This window comes from Scyliorhinus torazame, chromosome 16, assembly GCF_047496885.1.
Source record: "Scyliorhinus torazame isolate Kashiwa2021f chromosome 16, sScyTor2.1, whole genome shotgun sequence".
NCBI lineage: Eukaryota > Metazoa > Chordata > Chondrichthyes > Carcharhiniformes > Scyliorhinidae > Scyliorhinus > Scyliorhinus torazame.
In genome coordinates this window covers 1,068,796-1,091,189 of record NC_092722.1, presented here as the reverse complement: position 1 = coordinate 1,091,189, position 22,394 = coordinate 1,068,796, and the positions used below count along the sequence as shown (strand labels likewise).

The window sequence follows — 22,394 nt, the reverse complement described above, 5'->3', positions numbered from 1 at the left end:
CCCATGCCCACATGTCTGTTCTTGGCCTGCTGCAATGTTCCAGAGAAGCTCAACGCAAACTGGAGGAACAACATCTCACCTCCGGTTAGGCACGCTACAGCCTTCCGGCCTGAACATCGAATTCAACAACTTCAGATGATCAGCTCTACCCCACCCCAACCCATTTGTTTTCATTTCATTTTAACTGTCTTTTACCATTTATTTCTGTCTTAATATATTTTTTATCTCTCTTCCCCACCCCCCCCCAATCTTATCCACCTTTCCTTAACCTTTCTCCTCTTTGCTTCCCCCTTCCCCTCCCCCCACATCTACAGTTCACCCTCTGATGTTAGTTTCTCTGCTGTTTGACCTTTCACATCTTTTGTTCTCTCTGGGGACTGCCATTAGCTCTCTTCCCCCTTGGTTTCTGTGGCCATTAGTACCCGGTTTCCCTGAGTTTCTGTGGCTATGACTCATCATTCTCACTCCACAGTATAAATATTTCCCACTTTCTCTGTCTGTTAGTTTTGACGAAGAGTCATCGGACTCGAAACGTTCGCTCTTTTCTCTCCCTACAGATGCTGCCAGGCCTGCTGAGATTTTCCAGCATTTTCTCTCTTGTGCTACCACGCTGCCCCAGCAACCCCCAACAACCCTCTGGGTGAAATTTCTTCCCTCCTCTTCCCTCTAATCTTTCTGTCAATCACTTTACTCTCTGCCCCTAGTCACTGACTCTGCGAATGTAATCCGGCCCTTCCCATCCATTCTCTCCAGGCCCCTCACAATCTTGTTCATCTCAATGAAATCTCTCCTCTGCTTCCTCTGTTTTGGATAGTCAGAAGCTTTTCCCCAGGGTAGAGGGGACAATTTCTAGGGGGCATAGGTTTAAGGTGCGAGGGGCAATGTTTAGAGGAGATGTACGAGGCAGGTTTTTTTTACACAGGGTAGAGGGTGCCTGGAACGCGCTGCTGGAGGAGGTGGTGGAAGCAGGGACGATAGTGACATTTAAGGGGCATCTTGACAAATACATGAATAGGATGTAGGGCCGAAGGGCCTGTTCCTGTGCTGTACATTTCTTTGTTCTTTGTTCCCCAGAGGGGAGCCCCTGGGAGTGCCAGGGTACTACCCGGCCATGTCCCTGTCTCTTCTCTTCCCCCCCCCCCCCCCCCCCCCCCCCCCCCGCGCGTCCCCTGGGGGCTATACTTACCTGTGATTATTTGGGCTCACGGTTGATGTGGGCCGAAACACGTATACGCACGCGCGGGGACACACACACGCAATCGTATGATAAAAGACAACATGGTTTTCAAAGAAGGAAATCGTGTTCATCAAAGTGTTTTTGAATGTAGCAAGGAGGGGAGGTAAAGTGGAGACAGTAGATGTAGTATATCTGGATTTCCAAATCTATTTGATAAGATCCCAGACAAACGGTGAATAGGCAAGATAAGGGCTCATGGCGTTATTAACATGGATAGAGGATTGGTTCTTGGATAGGAATCAAGAGTGGATATAAACGGGGCCTTTTCCAATTGGCAGACTGACTACTGGAGGGCCACAGGAATCTGTGCTGGGGCCTCGACTATTTACAGTCTGTATTAATGAAGAGACTGAATTTAAGGAAGACTGGGTAATGTATACAAGTTGGCTGAGGAGACCAGGCTAGGTGGGATGGGTATGATGTGGGAAGGGGCAGAGGGACTGCAAAGCAATGTGGACGTGTTACATGAGTGGGCAGTTTGATGGCAGATATACTGTAGGGAAGAGTGAGGTTATTCACAGAATAGTAAAGCAGAATGTAAGTGTGAAACTTTTAATGTTAATGTTCAGAGACTTGGGTGTACAAGGAAAAACAAGTCAGCATGGCAGTACAGCAAGCAATGAGGAAGGCAGATGTTGGCCTCTAGGACAGGGGGAGTGGAGGAGGGGACACAAAGTCCTGCTACAGTTACATGGCACTTTGGTGAAACCATACCTGGAATATTTTATTCTCCATAGTTAAGGGAGGATACACTTACATCAGTGATGATACAGCCAAGGTTCACTAGGTTGGCACGAGGATATGAAAATTGACCAATGGTGAGAAGCCGAGTGAATTGGGTCCATGTACTCTGGCGCTTAGCAGAATGAAATTAGTTGGCAAGCATGATTATACTCCCTGTACCACTATTCTTTGATTTTTAAACTGTTTGGAACTTTTTGCATATTTTCAATCTCATCATTTTAGCATTCGTGCCTTTGTAAAATAAAAATTTCTGCCATATTCAGTGCAGCAGCAGAGCTGAGCGAAGAGCAGCAAGGTAACTCCCAATAGATTGCATTTGAGTAAAGGCTCCAAAGGATTCATTGTTGCTTTGTTAAGTAGTGGGCCTGTCCGCTCTAGATTCCACAGAACACGGTTATCAAAGGGAAGACGAGGAGAAATATTTTACACAGAGCTGTCACGAACTGCACTAGACAATCTTAGAGAGTGGGGGAAGTAGTTTCAATAGCAATTTCCACAAATGAATTTGATATACACTTGAAAAGGAGAAGGAAAATTCAGAGCTGTGGATGAAGATGTGAGGATGTAGAACTAATTGGACAGTTCTTCCAAAGAGCTGGCATGTGAATGATGGGCCAAATGGTCTCCTTTTCTGTTGCAAAATTTTATTTCTGTCCTACGTTGTATTTGCAGCACAGAAACCAGTCCATTCGGCCCTATTGATCCATACTGGTGTTTATGTCCCACACAACCTTCCACCCACCTTTCCCCCTTATTCCCTTGTGTTTATTCAGCTTCACCATTAACCCATGTGTTCTATTCACCTCAAACTCCTTGTTGTAGTGAATACATTTCTCCTGAATTCCTATTGGATTTATTCATGGCTTATCCTGTACCTATGGCCCACAAGTGGAAACATATTTTCCATGCCAAACCTGTCAAACAGATAGTCATACAACGCTCCACCAGCCTTCTCCTTTTCAACAGAAATCCCAATATCGTTCAACCTTTCTGGGTAAAAATATTCTCTCCGTTCTGGTATCATCCTTGTCCAGTATACTAATATGGAGACCAGAGCTGTCCACCAGTACTCCGTGTGGTCAAACCAATTCTGTGAATTAAACAAAAGAAAATGTTCTAAGGTTTGTGCTCCATCTACTGGTGGTCTGCTGTCAATGTTGTTCAGGACTTTAACCTGGTGTTGTAAGACTTGTTACTGTGCTCACCCCAGTCCAATGCCGGCATCTCCACATCAATGTTGTTCATGTCATGATTCAAATTCTGGCAATGATAGGATTGGTCCACTCAGCAGGTAGGTTACTGTTAGCTTTGTTTTCCCAATAAGGTTTGCAAGTAAAAGTCCAAACAGTTAAAAATCTTAATGTCGGGGCACTTGTCTATTCAGGCACCAAATAAACTTAATATGTTTGTAGTGAGGGTTCAACTTTGTTGAGAGTTGAATCCTCTCAATTATCTTAGAAACCCATGCAGCTGGAGGCCATTTGGCCCATTGTGCTGTGCTAGCTCTTTTGAAAGATCACTGGCGTTTAGTCCTATGCCCCTGCTTTTCATCTGTAACTATTTAAATTCCTCAAGTACATAATGACTCCCTTTTAACAATTGTTTATGGAATTAACTTCCACCAGCTTTTGGGATAGAATTACAGGGAGGCAATGGTGTAGTGATATTGGCGCTGCACTAATCCAGACACCCAGGGTAATGCTCTGGGTTCGAATCCCGCCCTGGCAGGTGGTAAAATTTGAATTCAGTAAACATCTGCGTCTAATGACCATGAAACCGTTGTCGATTGTCGTACAAACCCACCTGGTTTACTCGTGTCCCTTCAGGGAAGGAATCTGCCGTCCTTACCCGGTCTGGCCTACTTGTGACTCCAGACCCACAGCCATGTGGTTGACTCTTCAATGCCCTCGGGGATGGGTAATAAATGCTGACCCAGCGAGGCCCACAGCCCATGAATTAATAAAACAAAATTCCGGACGTCAATAACAGAGTAAAAACAAATCACCTCCTCTGCCCTGTAGATATTGTGCTCATGATTTTAAATCTGTGTATGAATCTGATTATTGACCCATTGACCAGAGGGAACAAGACTAAGTAAATAACAGTGAAATATTTCTATCAGCTATATAGTTCTGTTCCTGTACTTTGTTAATTGAAGTAACATTCTTGATGGTAATTTAAAAGAATATTGGCTGAAACAATACAGGCTAGGTTTTGTCGTCAGCCTTTCCGTCTATCTCGCTGACAGTTGCCCACAAATTGTAAACCGCTTTAGAGCAGATCCTTGCAATGGCCCTGTGTCTGTTCCAGCATCGTGTCCTCAACAGGGAGCATGTGGGATAAGAATAGCAGGACACTTCAGCCAATCAGACTGAAAATTCCTCACTAAGGGGCCCAGAGCCCAACCCAGGAAATCAACATCAGGAAATCTAAATTAGATTTAAATCACGTCAAGAAAGCAAAATAAGGATTGAGAAATACAAGTGGATTCATGGAGAGAAAGACGATACAAACAAAAACAGTTTGCAACTATGATTTTGTTAGGGAATGAGCCCGCACACTTATCAAATCACCTTTCACAGTCAGGGAGGTTACTCCAACATGCTGTTAATATCTCTCACTCCGGAATGCATCAGCCTTTATTAGGCTGTCTTTAGTTCAAAACAAGGGGACAATTGTCCCAAGTTTTGCCATTCCACAACGCTGTGTGGGCGCGCGCCAGAGTGTGGGCGTGCGCCCGTCCGTCTGTGGCATCTGCCCGTGGCGCCCGCCCGTGGCGCCTGCGCGCCCGCCTGACAAGTTGCAGTCTGAGTTGCAAGGTAATGATGGTAAGTACTTACATCCTCGCCTATTGCTGCAGAAACTGTGCCAAGAATATGTGCAGTTAGCTGGCAATGTAATTATAGATGTTTTTTGTCCTCTAGGTGCGGTTAACCCTATCAAAGAAACCCTCAATAGCCAGTTTGTGGATGGCTGCAAAGGGGTTATCCAGCGACTTGTTTTAAAGGAACATAAAATGGTGTGGAATCGAACCACCCACATCTGGTAAGTTTCACAACCCCCCGGGGAGTGGGGTGGCTGCCGGCCCCTCGGGGAGGGGGGGTGGGGGGTGCCGGCTCCTCGGGGAGGGGGGGTGCTGCCGGCTCCTCGGGGAGGGGGGGTGCTGCCGGCCCCTCGGGAAGGGGGGGGGGGGGGGTGCCGGCCCCTCGGGGAGGGGGACTGCCGACCTGTTGGAGGGGTGGGGGGGGAAGGGGAGTTGCCGGCTCAGCGATTTAATTTCGCCTGTAGAAGCTGTTCCAGTTCCAGAAATGGCACCAAAAGATTCCATTTACTGGAATGCGAGGCCTGCAGTCAGCTTACAAACAACGAACAAAGAAAATGACAGCACAGGAACAGGCCCTTCGGCGCTCCCAGCCTGCGCCGACCCATATCCTTTATCTAAACCTGTCTTCTATTTTCCAAGGATCTACTTCCCTCTGTTCCCCGCCCGTTCATATATCTGTCTAGATGCATCTTAAATGATGCTATCGTGCCCGCCTCTACCACCTCCGCTGGCAAAGCGTTCCAGGCACCCACCACCCTCTGTGTAAAACACTTTCCACGCACATCTCCCTTAAACTTTCCCCCTCAAACCTTGAAATCATGACCTCTTGTAATTGACACCCCCACTCTTGGAAAAAGCTTGTTACTATCCACCCTGTCCATACCTCTCATAATTTTGTACACCTCAATCAGGTCCCCCCATAACCTCCGTCTTTCGAACGAAAACAATCCTAATCTACACAACCTTTCTTCATAGCCAGCACCCTCCATACCAGGCAACATCCTGGTGAACCTCCTCTGCACCCTCTCTAAAACATGCACATCCTTCTGGTAATGTGGCGACCAGAACTGCACGCGGTATTCCAAATGTGGCCTAACCAAAGTCCGATACAACTCTAACATGACCTGCCGACTCTTGTACTCAATACCCCGTCCGATGAAGGCAAGCATGCTGTATGCCTTCTTGACCACTCTATCGACCTGCGTTGCCACCTTTAGGGTACAATGGACCTGAACTCCCAGATCTCTCTGTACATCAATTTTCCCCAGGACTCTTCCATTGACCGTATAGTCCGCTCTTGAATTAAATCTTCCAAACTGCATCACCTCGCATTTGCCTGGATTGAACTCCATCTGCCATTTCTCTGCCCTACTCTCTAATCTATCTATATTTTGCTGTATTCTCTGACAGTCCTCCTCGCTACCTGCAACTCCACCAATCTTAGTATCATCTGCAAACTTGCTAATCAGACCACCTATACCTTCGTCCAGATCATATATGTATATCACAAACAACAGTAGTCCGAGCACGGATCCCTGTGGAACACCACTAGTCACCTTTCTCCATTTTGAGACACTCCCTTCCACCACTACTCTGTCTCCTGTTGCCCAGCCAGTTCTTTATCCATCTAGCTAGTATACCCTGAACCCCATACAACTTCACTTTTTCCATCAACCTGCCATGGGAAACTTTATCAAACGTCTTACTGAAGTCCATGTATATGACATCTACAGCCCTTCCCTCATCAATTAACTTTGTCACTTCCTCAAAGAATTCTATTAGGTTTGTAAGACATGACCTTCCCTGCACAAAACCATGCTGCCTATCACTGATAAGTCTATTTTCTTCCAAATGTGAATAGATCCGATCCCTCAGTCTCTTCTCCAACAGTTTGCCTACCACTGATGTCAAGCTCACAGGTGTATAATTCCCTGGATTATCCCTGCTACCCTTCTTCAACAAAGGGACAACATTAGCAATTCTCCAGTCCTCCGGGACCTCATCCATGCTCAAGGATGCTGCAAAGATATCTGTTAAGGCCCCAGCTATTTCGTCCCTCGCTTCCCTCAGTAACCTGGGATAGATCCCATCCGGACCTGGGGACTTGTCCACCTTAATGCCTTTTAGAATACCCAAAACCTCCCCCTTCCTTATGCCTTTTAGAATACCCAAAACTTCCCCCTTCCTTATGCCGACTTGACCTAGAGTATTTAAACATCCATCCCTAGCCTCAACATCCGTCATGTCCCTCTCCTTGGTGAATACCGATGCAAAGTACTCTTTAAGAATCTCACCCATTTCCTCTGACTCCACTCATAAATTCCCTCTTTTGTCTTTGAGTGGGCCAATCCTTTCTCTAGTTACCCTCTTGCTCCTTGTATACAAATAAAAGGCTTTGGGATTTTCCTTTTACCCTGTTAACCAAAGATATTTCATGACCCCTTTTAGCCCTCTTTATTGCGCATTTGAGATTTGTCCTACTTTCCTGATATTCCTCCAAAGCTTCATCAGTTTTAAATCGTCTAGATCTTGTGTATGCTTCCTTTTTCACCTTCGCTAGTCTCACAATTCCACCCGTTATCCATGGTTCCCTAATCGTGCCATTTCTATCCCTCATTTTCACAGGGACATGTCTGTCCTGCACTCTAATCAACCTTTCCTTAAAAGAATCCCACATTTCAAATGTGGATTTACCCTTAAACAGCTGCTCCCAATCCACATTCCCTAGCTCCTGCCGAATTTTGTTATACTTGGCCTTTCCTCAATTTAGCACTCTTCCTTTAGGACCACTCTCGTCTTTGTCCATGAGTATTCTAAAACTTACTAAAGCTATTCCCAAAGTAATCACCGACTGAAACTTCAACCACCTGGCCGGGATCGTTCCCCAATACCAGGTCCAGTATGGCCCCTTCCCGAGTTGGACTATTTACATACTGCTCTAATAAACCTCTCCTGGATGCTCCTTACAAATTCTGCTCCATCCACGCCTCCGACACTACATGAGTCCCATTCAATGTTGGGGATGTTAAAATCTCCCATCACGACCACCTTATTGCTCCTACATGTTTCTATAATCTGTCTACATATTTGTACCTCTACTTCACGCTCGCTTTTGGGAGGCCTGTAGTAAAGTCCCAACAATGTTACTACACCCTTCCTGTTTCTTAGCTCTACCCATATTGCCTCAGTGCTCGAATCCTGAAGCATCTATACCCTGACATATTTAGTTGCCAGTCTTGCCCTTCCCTCAACCAAGTCTCAGTAATACCAATAACATCATATTCCCAGGTACTAATCCAAGCCCTAAATTCCTCTGCCTTACCTGCTACACTTCTTGCATTGAAACAAATGCACCTCAGACCACCTGTCTTTTTGCGTTCATCATCTCTTCCCTGTCTACTCTTCCCCTTAGTCACATTGAGTTTATTATCTAGTACCTTACTGGCTTTAGTTGCCTCTTTACTGACCTCTTAACTTCCTAATCTGGTTCCCATCCCCCTGCCACATTAGTTTAAAACCTCCTCAACAGTGTTAGCAAAAGCACCCCCTAGGACATTGGTTCCAGTCCTGCCCAGGTGTAGACCATCCAATTTGTAATAGTCCCACCACCCCCAGAACCGGTTCCAATGTCCCAAAAATCTGAACCGCTCCCTCCTGCACCATCTCTCAAGCCACGTATTCATTCTGACTATTCTTGAATTTCTACTCTGACTGTCTCGTGGCACTGGTAGCAATCCTGAGATTACTACCTTTGAGGTCCTACTTTTTAACTTATCTGCTAACTCCCTAAATTCTGATTGTAGGACCTCCTTAGTGGAATTTGTGCTAAAGGGTTTATTTTGCCCTATGGTTTGCTGTTCAATAAAAGTAAATATTGGCACTTTGAACTTCATTACTCGGTTACTGGCAATGCTGGACTGGCAAACAGCGAGCGCGATTTACCAGCCTCGCCGTGCCTGACGCAACAAGGCCATTAAATCTCGCAAGAGGCCTTGCACGTGATTTGCGACATTCAAACGGGAGACCTCGCCATGGCACTGTTTAGCATTGGTTTCCACACAAACGTGGGCCAGGCGTAATGGGAGCGCGGGTCTTGCAGGCAATTGGAGGTTCCTTGGTGGTCAGGTTCTGCACAGGGTGGTACCCTGACACTCCCCTGGCAGCTGGGCACCTTGGCACTGCCAGCTGGCACCTTAATGCCAGAGCACCTGGGTGCACTGCCAGGGGCACTCCGGGCCGGCAGTGCCAAGGTGCTAGATTGCCCGTGCCAGGGATCGGGAACTGGGTGCTTTTCCTTTAAGAGGTGGGGTGAGGGGGTGCTCGAGGACCCTGTCAGAGGTAAGTTGGGTGCAGTGGGGGGCCTGGAGGCCGCAGTGGGGTGGCTGAGGCGGGTCGAAAGATTGGGTTGTCATTTAGAAATGACACCCCAATCCGTGACTACTCTTCCTGCACTGGTGAGCCCTGATGTAAACGTGGCCTTGGTGGGGCATTCCTCGCCAAGGCTCAAAGTGCCATTAAATAGCGGTGTTGTTCTCGCTGCAAACTCTGTTTCAGTCCTGTTTAATCACGCCCAGTCTCCCTTTCATTCTGAAATGCTTGCCATGGGAAGCGCATTGCACAAAGTGACTCCGTATATCCCTCAGTAACTGTTGGAAAGAACGAGGGAGATCTCACCGTTAGCCTACACCTCTGTTCAGACTGTTGCAGACACAGACTGGACTCCTCGCACCAATCAATCAAACCCTTTATCATTGAGCCAATTGGAGAGGCCCAAAATGAATGAAGAGCCTGTATGGGTTTCTTTGTCTGAAAAGTATTTTAGAGAAACATGACACGGTGAAATCAGTATTTTCTTCCTGGGGCAAGTTGGGAGTGTGGTAATACCAGGTATTGCGGTACCTGAGAAGTGGATGACCATTGGTTAGACCCAGGAGTCTACCATTGGCTGATGTACGTAGCTCCGCCCTGAGAGGCGGAGTATAAGAACCGGTGCCATCCCAGCAGTCTTCACTTTCTGTATCGAAGCTGCTGGGGAAGAGTTCTAGCAGATTAAAGCCTTCAGTTATGGAAACACTTCGTCTTGAGAGTAATTGATTGCGCATCAATTTAATCTGCTACAACTTCAGTTGGAAGGATGGATCTCCGTATGAGACCGGAGTGCCTTCAGCTCAGCCCCCACGCGGACAACTCTGCTGCTATTTTCAAACATTGGCTGGCGTGCTTTAAGGGCTACCTCGACACGGCCGCCGACACCCCCACGGAAGGACAGAAGATGCATCTCTTACGCTCAGGGGTCAGCCCTGGGATCTACCCTCTTATCGAGGCGGCGGAGAATTATGCTGCCGCGATCGAGCTGCTAGAAGGACATTATATCCGCCCTGTGAACCAGATCTACGCTCGTCACCTGCTGGCGACTAGGAGGCAAAGCCCCGAGGAAACGTTGGAAGACTTCTACCGGGCGTTGCTGGTGCTGGGCCAAAACTGTGGCTGCCCGCCAGTTTCGGGGAGCGAGCACACGGAACTTTTGATCAGGGTTGCTTTCGTGGCAGGTATGACCTCCCCCGATATCCGCCGAAAGCTCCTAGAAATGGACACTCTGGGACCTACAGAGGCACGGGCCCTGGCAGGGTCCATGGACGTTGCCTATAAAAACGCGCTGTCCTTTGCACCCGATCGCGCGGTGGCCCCCGTAGCGGCAGCCCCTCAGACCTTTCACCTGACCCCGCAAGCCTGCGCGTCGAGACGGCCCGCTCACACCGCCGGACACCGCTGTTTCTTCTGCGGGCAGGTGAATCATCCCCGCCCACGCTGCCCGGCCCGCACCGCCACCTGCAAAGGGTGCGGCAAGAAGGGCCACTATGTGGGGGTCTGCCAGGCCCGCACCGTGGCCGCGGTCTCCAGCGACAATCGGCAGCCCCCCTTTCAGGCCCCGACTGCCCAGTGCTCACCGCCACCCCCCTATCCTAAGGCCACGTGCGACCCGCGGGCGCGGCCATTTTGCCCCCCCCGGACACCACGCTGGACGGGTGTGCGCCGCCATTTTGTTCCTCACCGCCGCCATCTTCTTCATCCCCGGACACCATGTGCAACCCATGGGTGACGCCATCTTGGATGGGGCCCCAGGCCCCCAGCACAGCCGACTACACGCTGCCCGACCAGAACCCTCAATTTCTCCAGCTGGCCTCGGTGACTCTGGACCAGAGTTGGCCCCGGACGCTTGCAACAGCTACAACGACGGTCTTCATCAACGGCCACAAGACGTCTTGCTTGATTGACTCTGGGAGCATGGAGAGCTTTGTTCACCCCAACACGGTAAGGCGCTGTTCTCTTGTCACCCATCCCGTAAATCAAAGGATCTCCCTGGCCTCCGGGTCACACTCGGTGGAGATAAAGGAGTTCTGCCTAGTGAACCTCACTGTCCAAGGCAGGGAATTCAACAATTTCCACCTGTATGTGCTGCCGCACCTCTGCGCAGCCACCCTCCTTGGGCTGGATTTCCAGTGCCATTTGCAAAGCCTGACTTTTAAATTTGGCGGCCCTATACCTCCCCTTACTGTCTGCGGCCTCGCGACCCTTAAGGTCGACCCGCCTTCCCTGTTTGCGAACCTCACCCTGGATTGCAAACCCGTCGCCACCAGGAGCAGACGGTACAGCGCCCAGGACTGGACATTTATCAGGTCGGAGGTCCAAAGGCTGCTGAGGGAAGGAGTCTTCGAAGCGAGCAACAGTCCCTGGAGAGCTCAAGTAGTGGTGGTAAAGACAGGGGAGAAACATAGGATGGTCATTGACTACAGTCAGACCATAAACAGGTTTACGCAGCTGGATGCGTACCCTCTCCCCCGCATATCCGACCTGGTGAACAGGATCGCGCATTACAAGGTTTTCTCCACGGTGGATCTCAAGTCTGCCTACCACCAGCTACCCCTCCGCAATGGTGACCGCCAGTACACTGCCTTTGAAGCAGATGGGCGGCTCTATCACTTTTTAAGGGTTCCCTTCAGTGTCACGAACGGGGTCTCGGTCTTCCAGCGAGAGATGGATCGAATGGTTGACCGGTACGGCTTACGCGCAACGTTCCCGTATCTTGATAACATCACCATCTGCGGCCATGACCAGCAGGACCACGACACCAACCTCCGCAAATTTCTACAGACCGCGAAAATCCTTAACCTGACATACAAGAAGGATAAATGCGTGTTTAGCACCGTTAGCACCGACCGTCTAGCCATTCTGGGCTACGTAGTGCGAAGTGGAGTCATAGGCCCCAACCCTGAGCGCATGCACCCCCTCATGGAGTTCCCCCTCCCTCACTGCCCCAAGGCCCTAAAGTGCTGCCTCTGGTTCTTCCAACTATTACGCACAGTGGGTCCCCAACTACGCAGACAAAGCCCGACCCCTGATCCAGTCCACAACCTTCCCCCTGTCGACGGAGGCCCGCCAGGCCTTCAGCCGCATCAAAGCAGACATTGCAAAAGCCACGATGCGCGCCATCGACGAGTCCCTCCCCTTCCAGGTCGAGTTCGATGCGTCCGGCGTAGCTCTGGCGGCCACCCTCAACCAAGCGGGCAGACCCGTGGCCTTCTTCTCCCGTACCCTCCATGCTTCCGAAATCCGCCACTCCTCAGTCGAAAAGGAGGCCCAGGCCATAGTAGAAGCTGTGCGACACTGGAGGCATTACCTGGCCGGCAGGAGATTCACTCTCCTCACGGACCAACGGTCGGTTGCCTTCATGTTCGATAATGCGCAGCGGGGCAAGATTAAGAACGACAAGATCTTGCGGTGGAGGATCGAACTCTCCACCTACAATTACGAGATCTTGTACCGTCCGGGGAAGCTAAACTAGCCTCCTGATGCCCTGTCCCGCGGCACATGTGCCACCGCACAAGTGGACCGCCTCCGATCCCTCCACGAGGACCTCTGCCACCCGGGGGTCACTCGTTTTTGTCATTTTATCAAGACCCGCAACCTGCCCTACTCCATCGAGGAGGTCACGACCGTCACCAGGGACTGCCAAATCTGCGCAGAGTGCAAACCGCACTTCTACCGGCTAGAGAGGGCGCACCTGATAAAGGCTTCCCGTCCTTTTGAACGCCTCAGCATGGATTTCAAAGGCCCCCTCCTCCACCGACCGCAACACGTATTTCCTGAACGTGATTGACGAGTACTCCCGGTTCCCATTCGGCATCCCCTGCCCAGACATGACCACAACCACCGTCGTCAAGGCCCTCCAGGGTATCTTTACACTGTTCGGTTTCCCCGCATGCATACACAGTGATAGGGGGTCCTCCTTCATGAGCGACGAACTGTGTCAATTCCTGTTCAGCAAGGGCATCACCTCGAGCAGGACGACAAGTTACAACCCCCGGGGAAACGGGCAGGTAGAGAGGGAGAACTGAACGGTCTGGAAGACCGTCCTGCTGGCCCTACGGTCCAGGAATCTCCCAGTCTCCCGCTGGCAGGACGTCCTCCCGATGGCCCTCCACTCCATCCGGTCACTGCTCTGTACAACTACCAATCAGACACCGCACGAACGTCTCCTTGTTTTCCCCAGGAAGTCCTCCTCCGGGACCTCGCTCCCAACCTGGCTAGCGACACCCAGACCCATCCTGCTTCGGAAACATGTGAGGGCGCACAAGTCGGACCCGTTGGTCGAGAGGGTCCACCTGCTGCACGCCAACCCTCAGTACGCCTACGTAGCGTTCCCTGACGGTCGCCAAGACACAGTCTCCCTTCGGGACCTGCCGCCCGCCGGAACCCCACGCGCACCTGAACCATTGCCCCCACCCCCACCCTCCCCACAGCACCTAACTGGAGGGTCAGTACTCCCGCCGCTCCTGCCTAGGCCCGAACACATACCGACGCCCCCTACAGGCGCTTTCCCCCCCTGTCCACCCTTTGCCCCAACAGCGCCGCCTCGGGGTGACGAAGCTGCCTGGGAGGACGACATCACGCTCCCGGAGTCGCAACCGTCGGTACCCCCATCAGAATCACCGCCGAAGCCCAGACGCTCCAGAAGGACGACCAGGCCACCCGATCGACTGATTGCTGCACTATGAACACTTTGTTAATACCCTCGACATCACGGTACCTCCATACCTGGTCATACCATGCGAAAGGCAACTATTAACGCTGGCCATCACCCCACCGGGCTCTTTTTTAACAGGGGGTGAATGTGGTAATACCAGGTATTGCGGTACCTAAGAGGTGGATGACCATTGGTTAGACCCAGGAGCCTACCATTGGCTGATGTACGTAGATCCACCTTGAGAGGCGGAGTATAAGAACCGGTCCCAGCAGCCTTCACTTTCTGTATCGAAGCTGCTGGGGAAGAGTTCTAGCAGATTAAAGCCTTCAGTTATGGAAACACTTCGTCTTGAGAGTAATTGATTGCGCATCAGGGAGTACATTGAATAAAACGTCCTGTGGGCTTAAATGAGCGTTAAACTGGTGCAGTGCACAGTAATACTGCACAAGTGAGAGTTGCTGTTTGTAATCCTTTATCTATAGATTTCACTTTGCATTCAACAGGAATGACTGTGAAAAGATTATCCATCAAAGGACTAACACTGTACCCTTTGACCTTGTGCCTCCTGATTGCAACCCTGGTGTATCAGTGAGGGTGATAAAACCCTTGGAGTCATCCGAACTAAACCTCGAAACTGTGTTTGAAAAGTTTCACCCTGCAGCCCAAACGTTTACTGATATAATTGGCCATTACATCAGTGGGGAACGGCCAAAGGGAATCAAAGAGACTGAAGAAATGCTGAGAGACAAGGACATAATAACTGGGGTTGGGGAACTTGTACTAGACAGTAACTTTATTAAGCTGCAGCCTCCGAAACAGGGGCTACAGTACTACTTAAGTCGACTGGACTTTGATTCCCTCGTTCGAAAGCAGGAGTCGAAAGCAAAGCTGTGGAAGATCCTGACTTTGGTGTTCGGAATTATCACTTGTGCAACATTATTGTTCATATTGCGGCGACAGTACAAATGCTACAAAACGGAACAGGACCAGTCGAGGCTGCAGAGAGAAATGTTGGCGGTGAAGAAACAACGTTTGCAAGAGCTTGACCTAACCGAGGACGAGGTCCCACAAAACGCTTGTGCCATTTGTCTGACCAGGGACCGGTCCTGTGTGTTCCTCGAGTGTGGCCAGGTCTGCTCTTGTATGGCTTGTTATGAAGCCCTGCCTGTTCCTAAGAAATGTCCCATTTGTAGAAATGCTATCTCCAGAATTGTCCCATTGTATAATAGTTGAATAATCCCATTTTGTTCCAGCTCTTTCTATAATAAAATGGATGCTGGTAGGAAATTGTACCGGGCAAAAAGGATGAAAGCAATTTATGTATAAACAGAAAATGATGTGCCAATATATATGTTTGGTAAAGTTAGTTCATTTCTGTTTGGCTTTTTCCTTCTACATTTTTCAATTCCTGTGGGTGGATGATCCGACATTACTGAAAGGTGTGTTTACCTGTAATTAATATTCAAATCTCTCGCCAGCATCCCATGAGAATGTAAGAAATAGGAGCTGGGGTAGGCCTTTCAGCCCCTTGAGTGTTCCCTGCTGTTCAATAAGAGCACAGCTGATCTGATTGTGACCTTAATTCCACTTTCCTGCCCACTCCTCATAATCTGTCTAGCCCGGCCTTGAATGTATGACCCAGCCCCAACCACTCATTTGGAGGAACATTCCAACGATGAACAACCTTATGAGAGAAGTTCCTCTTCCTGTCACAAATGGCAGACCCCTTTGTTTGAAATTGTCCCCCCTTGTTCTCGATTCCTCGCCAGGGGAAACATCCTCTCTGCTTCTATACTGTCCACCCCCCCCCCCCCCCCGAATCTTTTTGTTTCAATACAATCCCCTCTCATTCTTCTAAACTCCAGTGAGTATAAGCCTAAACTGCTCAGCCTCTCCTCATAAGCTAACCTCCTCATTCCAGGAACCAGCCTAATTAACTTTCTAATTGGTTGGTTCCAATGTTTGTTCCTTCTTATGTAAGGTGACCAACACTGTGCGCAGCGTGCTGTCGCCAATACCATGCACAGTTGCAGCAAGACTTTTATACACCATCCCCGTTAAAATAAAGACCAATGTTCCATTTCCCTTCCCAATGACTTGCTGCACGTGCATGCTGACTGTGATTCATGCACTGGGACACCCAGATCCCTCTACCGCACCATTCTGACATCTCTCTCCGTTTAAATAATACTCTTTTCTATTCTTCCAGCCTGCCAAAGTGGACAGCTTACATGTTCACACACATACTTTTGTCTATTCACTTCACCCATTTACATTCCTTTGCAGACTTTCTATCCTGCTCACAACTTGCTTTCCTACCTATCTTCGTAACATCAGCAAATTTGGCCACAGTATCGACAGTCCCTTCAACAAAATTACTAATATAGATGGTAAATAGTTGAGACCCCAGCACTGAGCCCTGTGACACCCCACTACTTAGTCTGCCAACCTGAAAATGATCTATCTGCCTGTTTTCTGTAAGCCAGTCCTCTTTTCGTGCTTTTCAAACACCACCAACGCCATCTCGTGTAACATAGAAAATAGGAGCAGGCCATTCAGTATGACTGTGGCTCATCATCTCAACCCCATACTCCTGCGCTCTCCCATACCCCTTGACACCTTGAGTCTAGAAATCTATACATTTTGTTCTTAAATACATTCAGTGACTTGTCCTCCACAGCCTCTGTGGTAGAGAATTCCTCTGGTTCACCATCCTCTGCGTGAAGCAGATTCTCCGCATCTCAGTCCTAAATGGCCTACCAGATATCCTGTGACCCCTTGTCCTAGACCCTTCCAGCCAGGGGAAGCAACATCCCTACATCCAGTCTGACCAGCCCTGTCAGAATTTTATACGTTTCAATTAGATCCCCTCTCATTCTTCTAAATTCCAATAAATACAGGCCCAGTCGACGCAATCTCCCCTCATACGACAATCCTATCATTCTAGGAATCAGTCTGGTGAATTTTCTCTGCACTTCTTCCATGGCAAATATGCCCAGGTGTGATCACACTCAGGCCCTGTATAGCTGTAGTAAGACGTCCTTGCTCCTGTACTCCAATCCTCTCGCAATGAAGGCCAACATACTGTTTGGAGAACAGGTAGTTTTAAGGGATTTATATTTGTATTGGTAAACATTAGAAATGTTACTTTCATGTTTCCGTGCCTGGAAGGGTAAAGGATATTGTTTGGTTCATGCTGGACAAAGGTGTCTGTGAGAGAGTTGGTTAAGTTCCAGCTGTGTTTCTATTGTGCTTAGAAATGGCTATGCTATGAAGAATAAGTAAATCAGCAGTGGTTGCTCAGCAACTGGACCCTTGTGAGGAAGAGAAGTTATTTAGTTCAGCTAATTTGATTGAAGTTGGAGATAGGCAGTGAGAGAGAAGGCAGTTCTCGCAACTCTGCTCAAAGCAGTTGGTGGCTGAAGAGGGAACATTGTGCTCAGCCTTGCTGGAAAAAAAGCTATACTGTGGAGTAATGGTTAAGAATACAGATGCCGAAAATTTGGAAAACCTGGTCTGGGTTTTGGAATGAAAACTGCCAAGGGAAAGCATTATTATGAGAGAAGATTTCAAAGTGTGTTTTTGTGAGCCAAATTGGGAAACTCTCGTGATCATTATCTGGGGGGATTGTGAGGGGAAATCTACAGACAATAAGTTGGGTTTAGAGTGAAGAGTGTATTTGACCACAGTCATCTTGTATGCTTAAAAGGGACTTTATGTTAATGAGACCATTATAGATTAAGATGTACTTTGCAATCTTTGTTGAACCTAAAACCTGTGTGTAGTTGTTAAGATAATGGGGTGTGTGTATCATAATCCAACTTTTTCATGTTTAATAAATGTTTTTTCTTGTGAAAACTAATTAGTAGTCCAGTGACTCTGTTCCTCCACATTTTATGAAAAAAAGTAAATGTTACGGGGCTGAATTCTCCGCCATCGGGATTTTCCATTTTGCCGGCAGCCCGGGGGTTTCCCGACGACGTGGGGCTGCCCCACAATGGGAAACCCCATTGATCAGCTGGCGAAATGGAGAATCCCAACGACGTGCTGAACCAGAACTCTGGCTCGGCGGGACGGAGAAACCTGTCCACAGCCAGGTTCCATTCTGGGACCGTCTGCTCCAGTGCATAACCGTGAACCTTCCTAACTGCTTGCTGCACCTCTATGTTTGCTTTCAGTGACTGGTGTACAAGAACACCCAACTCCCTTTGTACATCAACATTTCCCAATCGATCACCATTTAAGTAATACTCTGCCATTTTGTTTCTCTGTTGGAAGTGGATAACTTCACATTTATCCATGTTATGCTGCATCTGCCATCCACTCAACTTGTCTAAATTACCTTGAAGCCGCTTAACATCCGCCTCACCACTCACATTCCCACCAGGTTTTGTGCCAACAGCAAACTTGGAAATATTATTTTTGGTTCCCTCATACAAATAATTGATGAATATTGTAAAACTGTTTATGTCGCAGCTTATCAAATGCCTTTTAGAAATCAAGGTACATCACATCTTCTAGGTTTCCTTTGTCCACCTGGCTTGTTGCATCTTCAAAGAATTGTAACAAAACCATGTTGACTGTGATTGTATTATGATTTTCTAAATGTTTGGTTACCAGCTTCTTAATAATGGATTCTACCATTTTCCTGACAGACGTTAGGCTAACTGACCTATAGTTTCCTGTTGTCCTCCTTGAACAGAGGAGTTATATTTGCTGTTTTCTTATCTGATGTGACATTTCCAGAATCTAGGGAACTTTAAAAGATTATAACCAATGCAGCAACTATCTCAACAGTCACTTCAAGACCCGAGGAAGCAGTTCATTAAGTCCAGGGAATTTGGTTTATGTTCCATTCGTATTCCTATTATATTTTTTCCTGTGTTCTTCCCTACTTTGCATCATGATTTCCTACTATTTTTGGATTTTTTGTCTTCTGATGGATGCAAAACACTTGCTCAAAGCCTCTGCCACCTCCTCTCTTTCCACTATTAATTTCCCAATCTTGTCCTCTAGGCAGGCAATGCTCAATTTAGCTATTCTTTTCCTTTATTTTTATGTGTGTAGAAACTCTTGCTGTCAGTTTTTATATTTCTTCCTAGTTTTCTCTCACTCCATTTTCTCCCTTAAATAATTTTTTGCTACTTCATAAAACTTTCCCGATCTTCTGGTCTGCCACTAATCGTTGCAGCATTGTATATCTTGTCTTTTAATTTGATACCACTTTTAACTTCCTTTGTTAGCCATGAATGGTGCATTCTTCTGTAAGAGTATTTCTTCCTCAGTGGAATATATCTTTGTTGAGGATTATGAAATGTTTCTTTGAATATCCCAGTCCACTTTAGCCAATGTTGTTTTCATACCCTTGTAATTGCCTTTAAGACACTCGTTATGGAACCCCGTTTCTCACTCAAACTGAATTTGCGTAGAGGATTATTCATGATTAGCTCTTTAATTAATCCCGTCTTGTTATACAGTAATCGGTTCAAAATATCCTGGTAGGTTCCAGAACATATTGCTCTATGTACACATCCTGCATACTACCTTTTGTCAATATGATTTGTCCAATCTATAAGAAGATTAAACTCAGCTACGATTATTGCAGTACCTTTCCTGCAAGCCCCCATTGTTTCTTGGTACATAATCTGTCCTCCTGTATAGCTACTGTTAGAGAATCCATAAACTACTCCCACCAAATTCCTGAAATCGCAGTGTCTTGTCCAAAAACTCTCGGAGGATCTGGGAAGGACAATTCACATTTGTACCTTTTGAAGCTGGGTGTCATGTGGGCCTTCCGATCACAGCTGGATGCATTTGGTCGTTAATGTTACTGCATTTCAGTTAATTCGTTTCTGTGATGGTGTCAGCAATGTCTTTCAGAATTGCTGGTCATTTTGCTTAATATTCTTGCTAATGAACCAGGCTGTTCCACAATAATGGGTTAATCTGCAAAGGTTTACACAAAATACTCCGATTTGCACATTATGCATTTTTGCCTGCGGTTTTGCTACATTATTCTGATCTTATTAAAGGAGACAGCATTGCTGATGTTTCCTTGTAGCAGAAATTTAAATCAGACTATTTTTAATTATGCACTTTACGGTTTAAGGTATCTTGTCTTTCCTTTATGCACTATGATAAAGTTGACCCATTTTGACACGACTGATACATTCAGTATTTTTACCTGAGTTCTGATAGTTACTAGACTGCATTGTATTCTTTTGAAACGCAAAGAAAATACAAGTTAACTTTGAGATACAATGGCAAAATACTCTGCTTTTGGCCCAACACATCGACGGCATTATTTTGAAGAGGGGGCATTATCCGTGGCGTCCTTGTAAATATTCATCCCTCAATAGACACAACAAAAAGCATGATCTGGTCAGTGTCAAATTGAAGTCTGTCGGAGTTTCCTGGAGGCAAATTAGCTGCCATATTTCCTGCATTACTCGAGTTACCAATGTTACTTTATTGTCTGCAAAGCATATTGAGGCATCTGGTGGTCATAAACTGCTATATAAATGTGCATTTGTGACTATCGTCTAAAGTCTCAGTCAAGCAGCATGGTTATTAGGGCTGGTTTAGCACAGTGGGCTAAATAGCTGGCTTGTAAGGCAGAACAAGGCCAGCAGCGTGGGTTCAATTCCCGTACTGGCCTCCCCGAACAGGCGCCGGAATGTGGCGACTAAGGGCTTTTCCCAGTAACTTCATTGAAGCTACTTGTGACAAGCAATTATTATTATTGTTAGTGGCTCTAACAGCCACTTAATTGGGTGCTTTTATGAAGGTAAGTGAGTAATGAAGATTTTTCGGGTATATGTTGGATGGAAATGTGTGTTGAAATTATAGATCTCGGGTTGCAACAGGGTGTAATGCTGGAGTATAACACATTCTGCCAAATTTGCACATGCTTTGCGCTACTTGCCAAAATTAATTTAAACCCAACTGTTCTTTATCTTCATGTATTGTTCCCACGCTAATTGTATTTGTTGACATGGATCTGTATTGTTGGCCCAGTGTCCAAAAATATTCAAATGATGCTGTATTATTTGTATTATTCCTTATTACTTGCTTTGCATCTAATTTTAGTATAAAAATGAAGACAATGTTCTCTATGTTTACTGGCTTTAATTGCATGTTTTCTTCTAAAGCATTTTCATTTTCAGTGAAAACTCACCAAGATTCAATAATAATATAATAGCAAAGAAATATAATCCTGAGGTAGTATCCATCTGCGCTGGTAGCTGTCCGGGGCATCATTTACAGTTCTGGAAACACAAAGCAAGTGCTCAATAATTGAGCTGAAAACAGCCGGAGGTGATTTCTTCTCCATGTTGATAGTAATCTGAGTGGCTGTGGGAATGCCATTGAGGCTCTGCCCATCTTTGTAAAGTGTGACCTACTTCAAAATCTCAGTGGAAAAGGCAAATAGCAAAGGAAGGCAAACGGCGAAAATTTTGATGTCCTCGGTGTTGCTGAATTACACATGCAGAGAACTTAAAATGCTGATCTAAAAATCAGACTGAATATCCAAGCAGGATTATTTTCAGTTCACAGCTGACTGCACGTTTATCACAGTGCAGCATATTTTCACATTCCAGTATAATGCAGTGACTCTAATATGTCCATCTCAAACGATACCTTGTCTCGGGCAACAAGGAGTATGGAAATTTGGAACCCTGTCTCCCAAAAAGCTGTTGAAGTTTGAAAATGTCAAAACTCAGATTTTTTTACTCGAATTTTGCGAGTGATGTAAACCAAGGTGCATGGACAGAATTAGGATGTGGATCGAACTGACTGGAGGAACAGGAGCAAGGGGCAGAATGGCATCCCCTTGTTCGGATGTTTTTATCATGCACAGGTTTATAATGAGGTAATGTTGGACAAATAAGGAAGGACAAAGTTGAATTTAAAATGGAAGAAGTATTTTATCTGAATTAATCCAAGTGAATCCGTCTAGGATGTGGTTTAGTGCATGTGAAAGCCTTTGGTCTTTAACCAAAAGACAGACTTTTGGGCAAATAAAAAACGAAGTGTTGCAGAGGGGAATTATTTTCCAGCTGCAGTGTCTCAGACTAACACTGCTCACAACAGAATGAATGACAGAACATTCAAAGCACCAAACCTAATGAAAGCTGGCAGTGAAGGCAAGAGGCTCCCTTTGAAACCAGTTCAGATTTATGTTTTCTAATCATTCACTCCTATTTCAGAATGCACCAAAAGAACACTAATAAATGTCCAAATGTTTATTATTCTTTATACCTATTGCTAAAAAATAAATCACTGATTCTGCATTTAGGTTTCCAAATTTTGCACCCTGCAAGCAACCAATATGTATAGTCACTGTCACAAGCCAGATTTTCAGGTGCAACATTGTGGACACAGCCTATTGCCATGAGTGCTTCCAAAGGGATGATATGAAGCCAACACTGCAATGTGATCTTGTCCCATCAACATCCCTCAAGTATCTGACCCATTGTCTCAAAGCACTGAAGGAACTAGTACATTATAAATATCCTGCACTATATAATCCACCTAGTAGCAGCACAGGTAAATCCACCTCT

At 46.9% G+C, this 22,394-nt stretch overlaps 1 protein-coding gene across 1 annotated transcript; it reads left to right on the top strand.

Moving 5' to 3' along the window:
- The first annotated feature begins 4,922 nt into the window (after positions 1 to 4,922).
- On the top strand, positions 4,923 to 17,673 carry mul1 (mitochondrial E3 ubiquitin protein ligase 1). Its single transcript, XM_072477745.1, has 2 exons — positions 4,923 to 5,026; positions 14,334 to 17,673. The coding sequence occupies exons 1-2, from the start codon at positions 4,998 to 5,000 to the stop codon at positions 15,061 to 15,063; spliced, it is 759 nt and encodes a 252-aa protein (XP_072333846.1). The 5' UTR covers positions 4,923 to 4,997; the 3' UTR covers positions 15,064 to 17,673.
- The last annotated feature ends 4,721 nt before the right edge of the window (positions 17,674 to 22,394 follow it).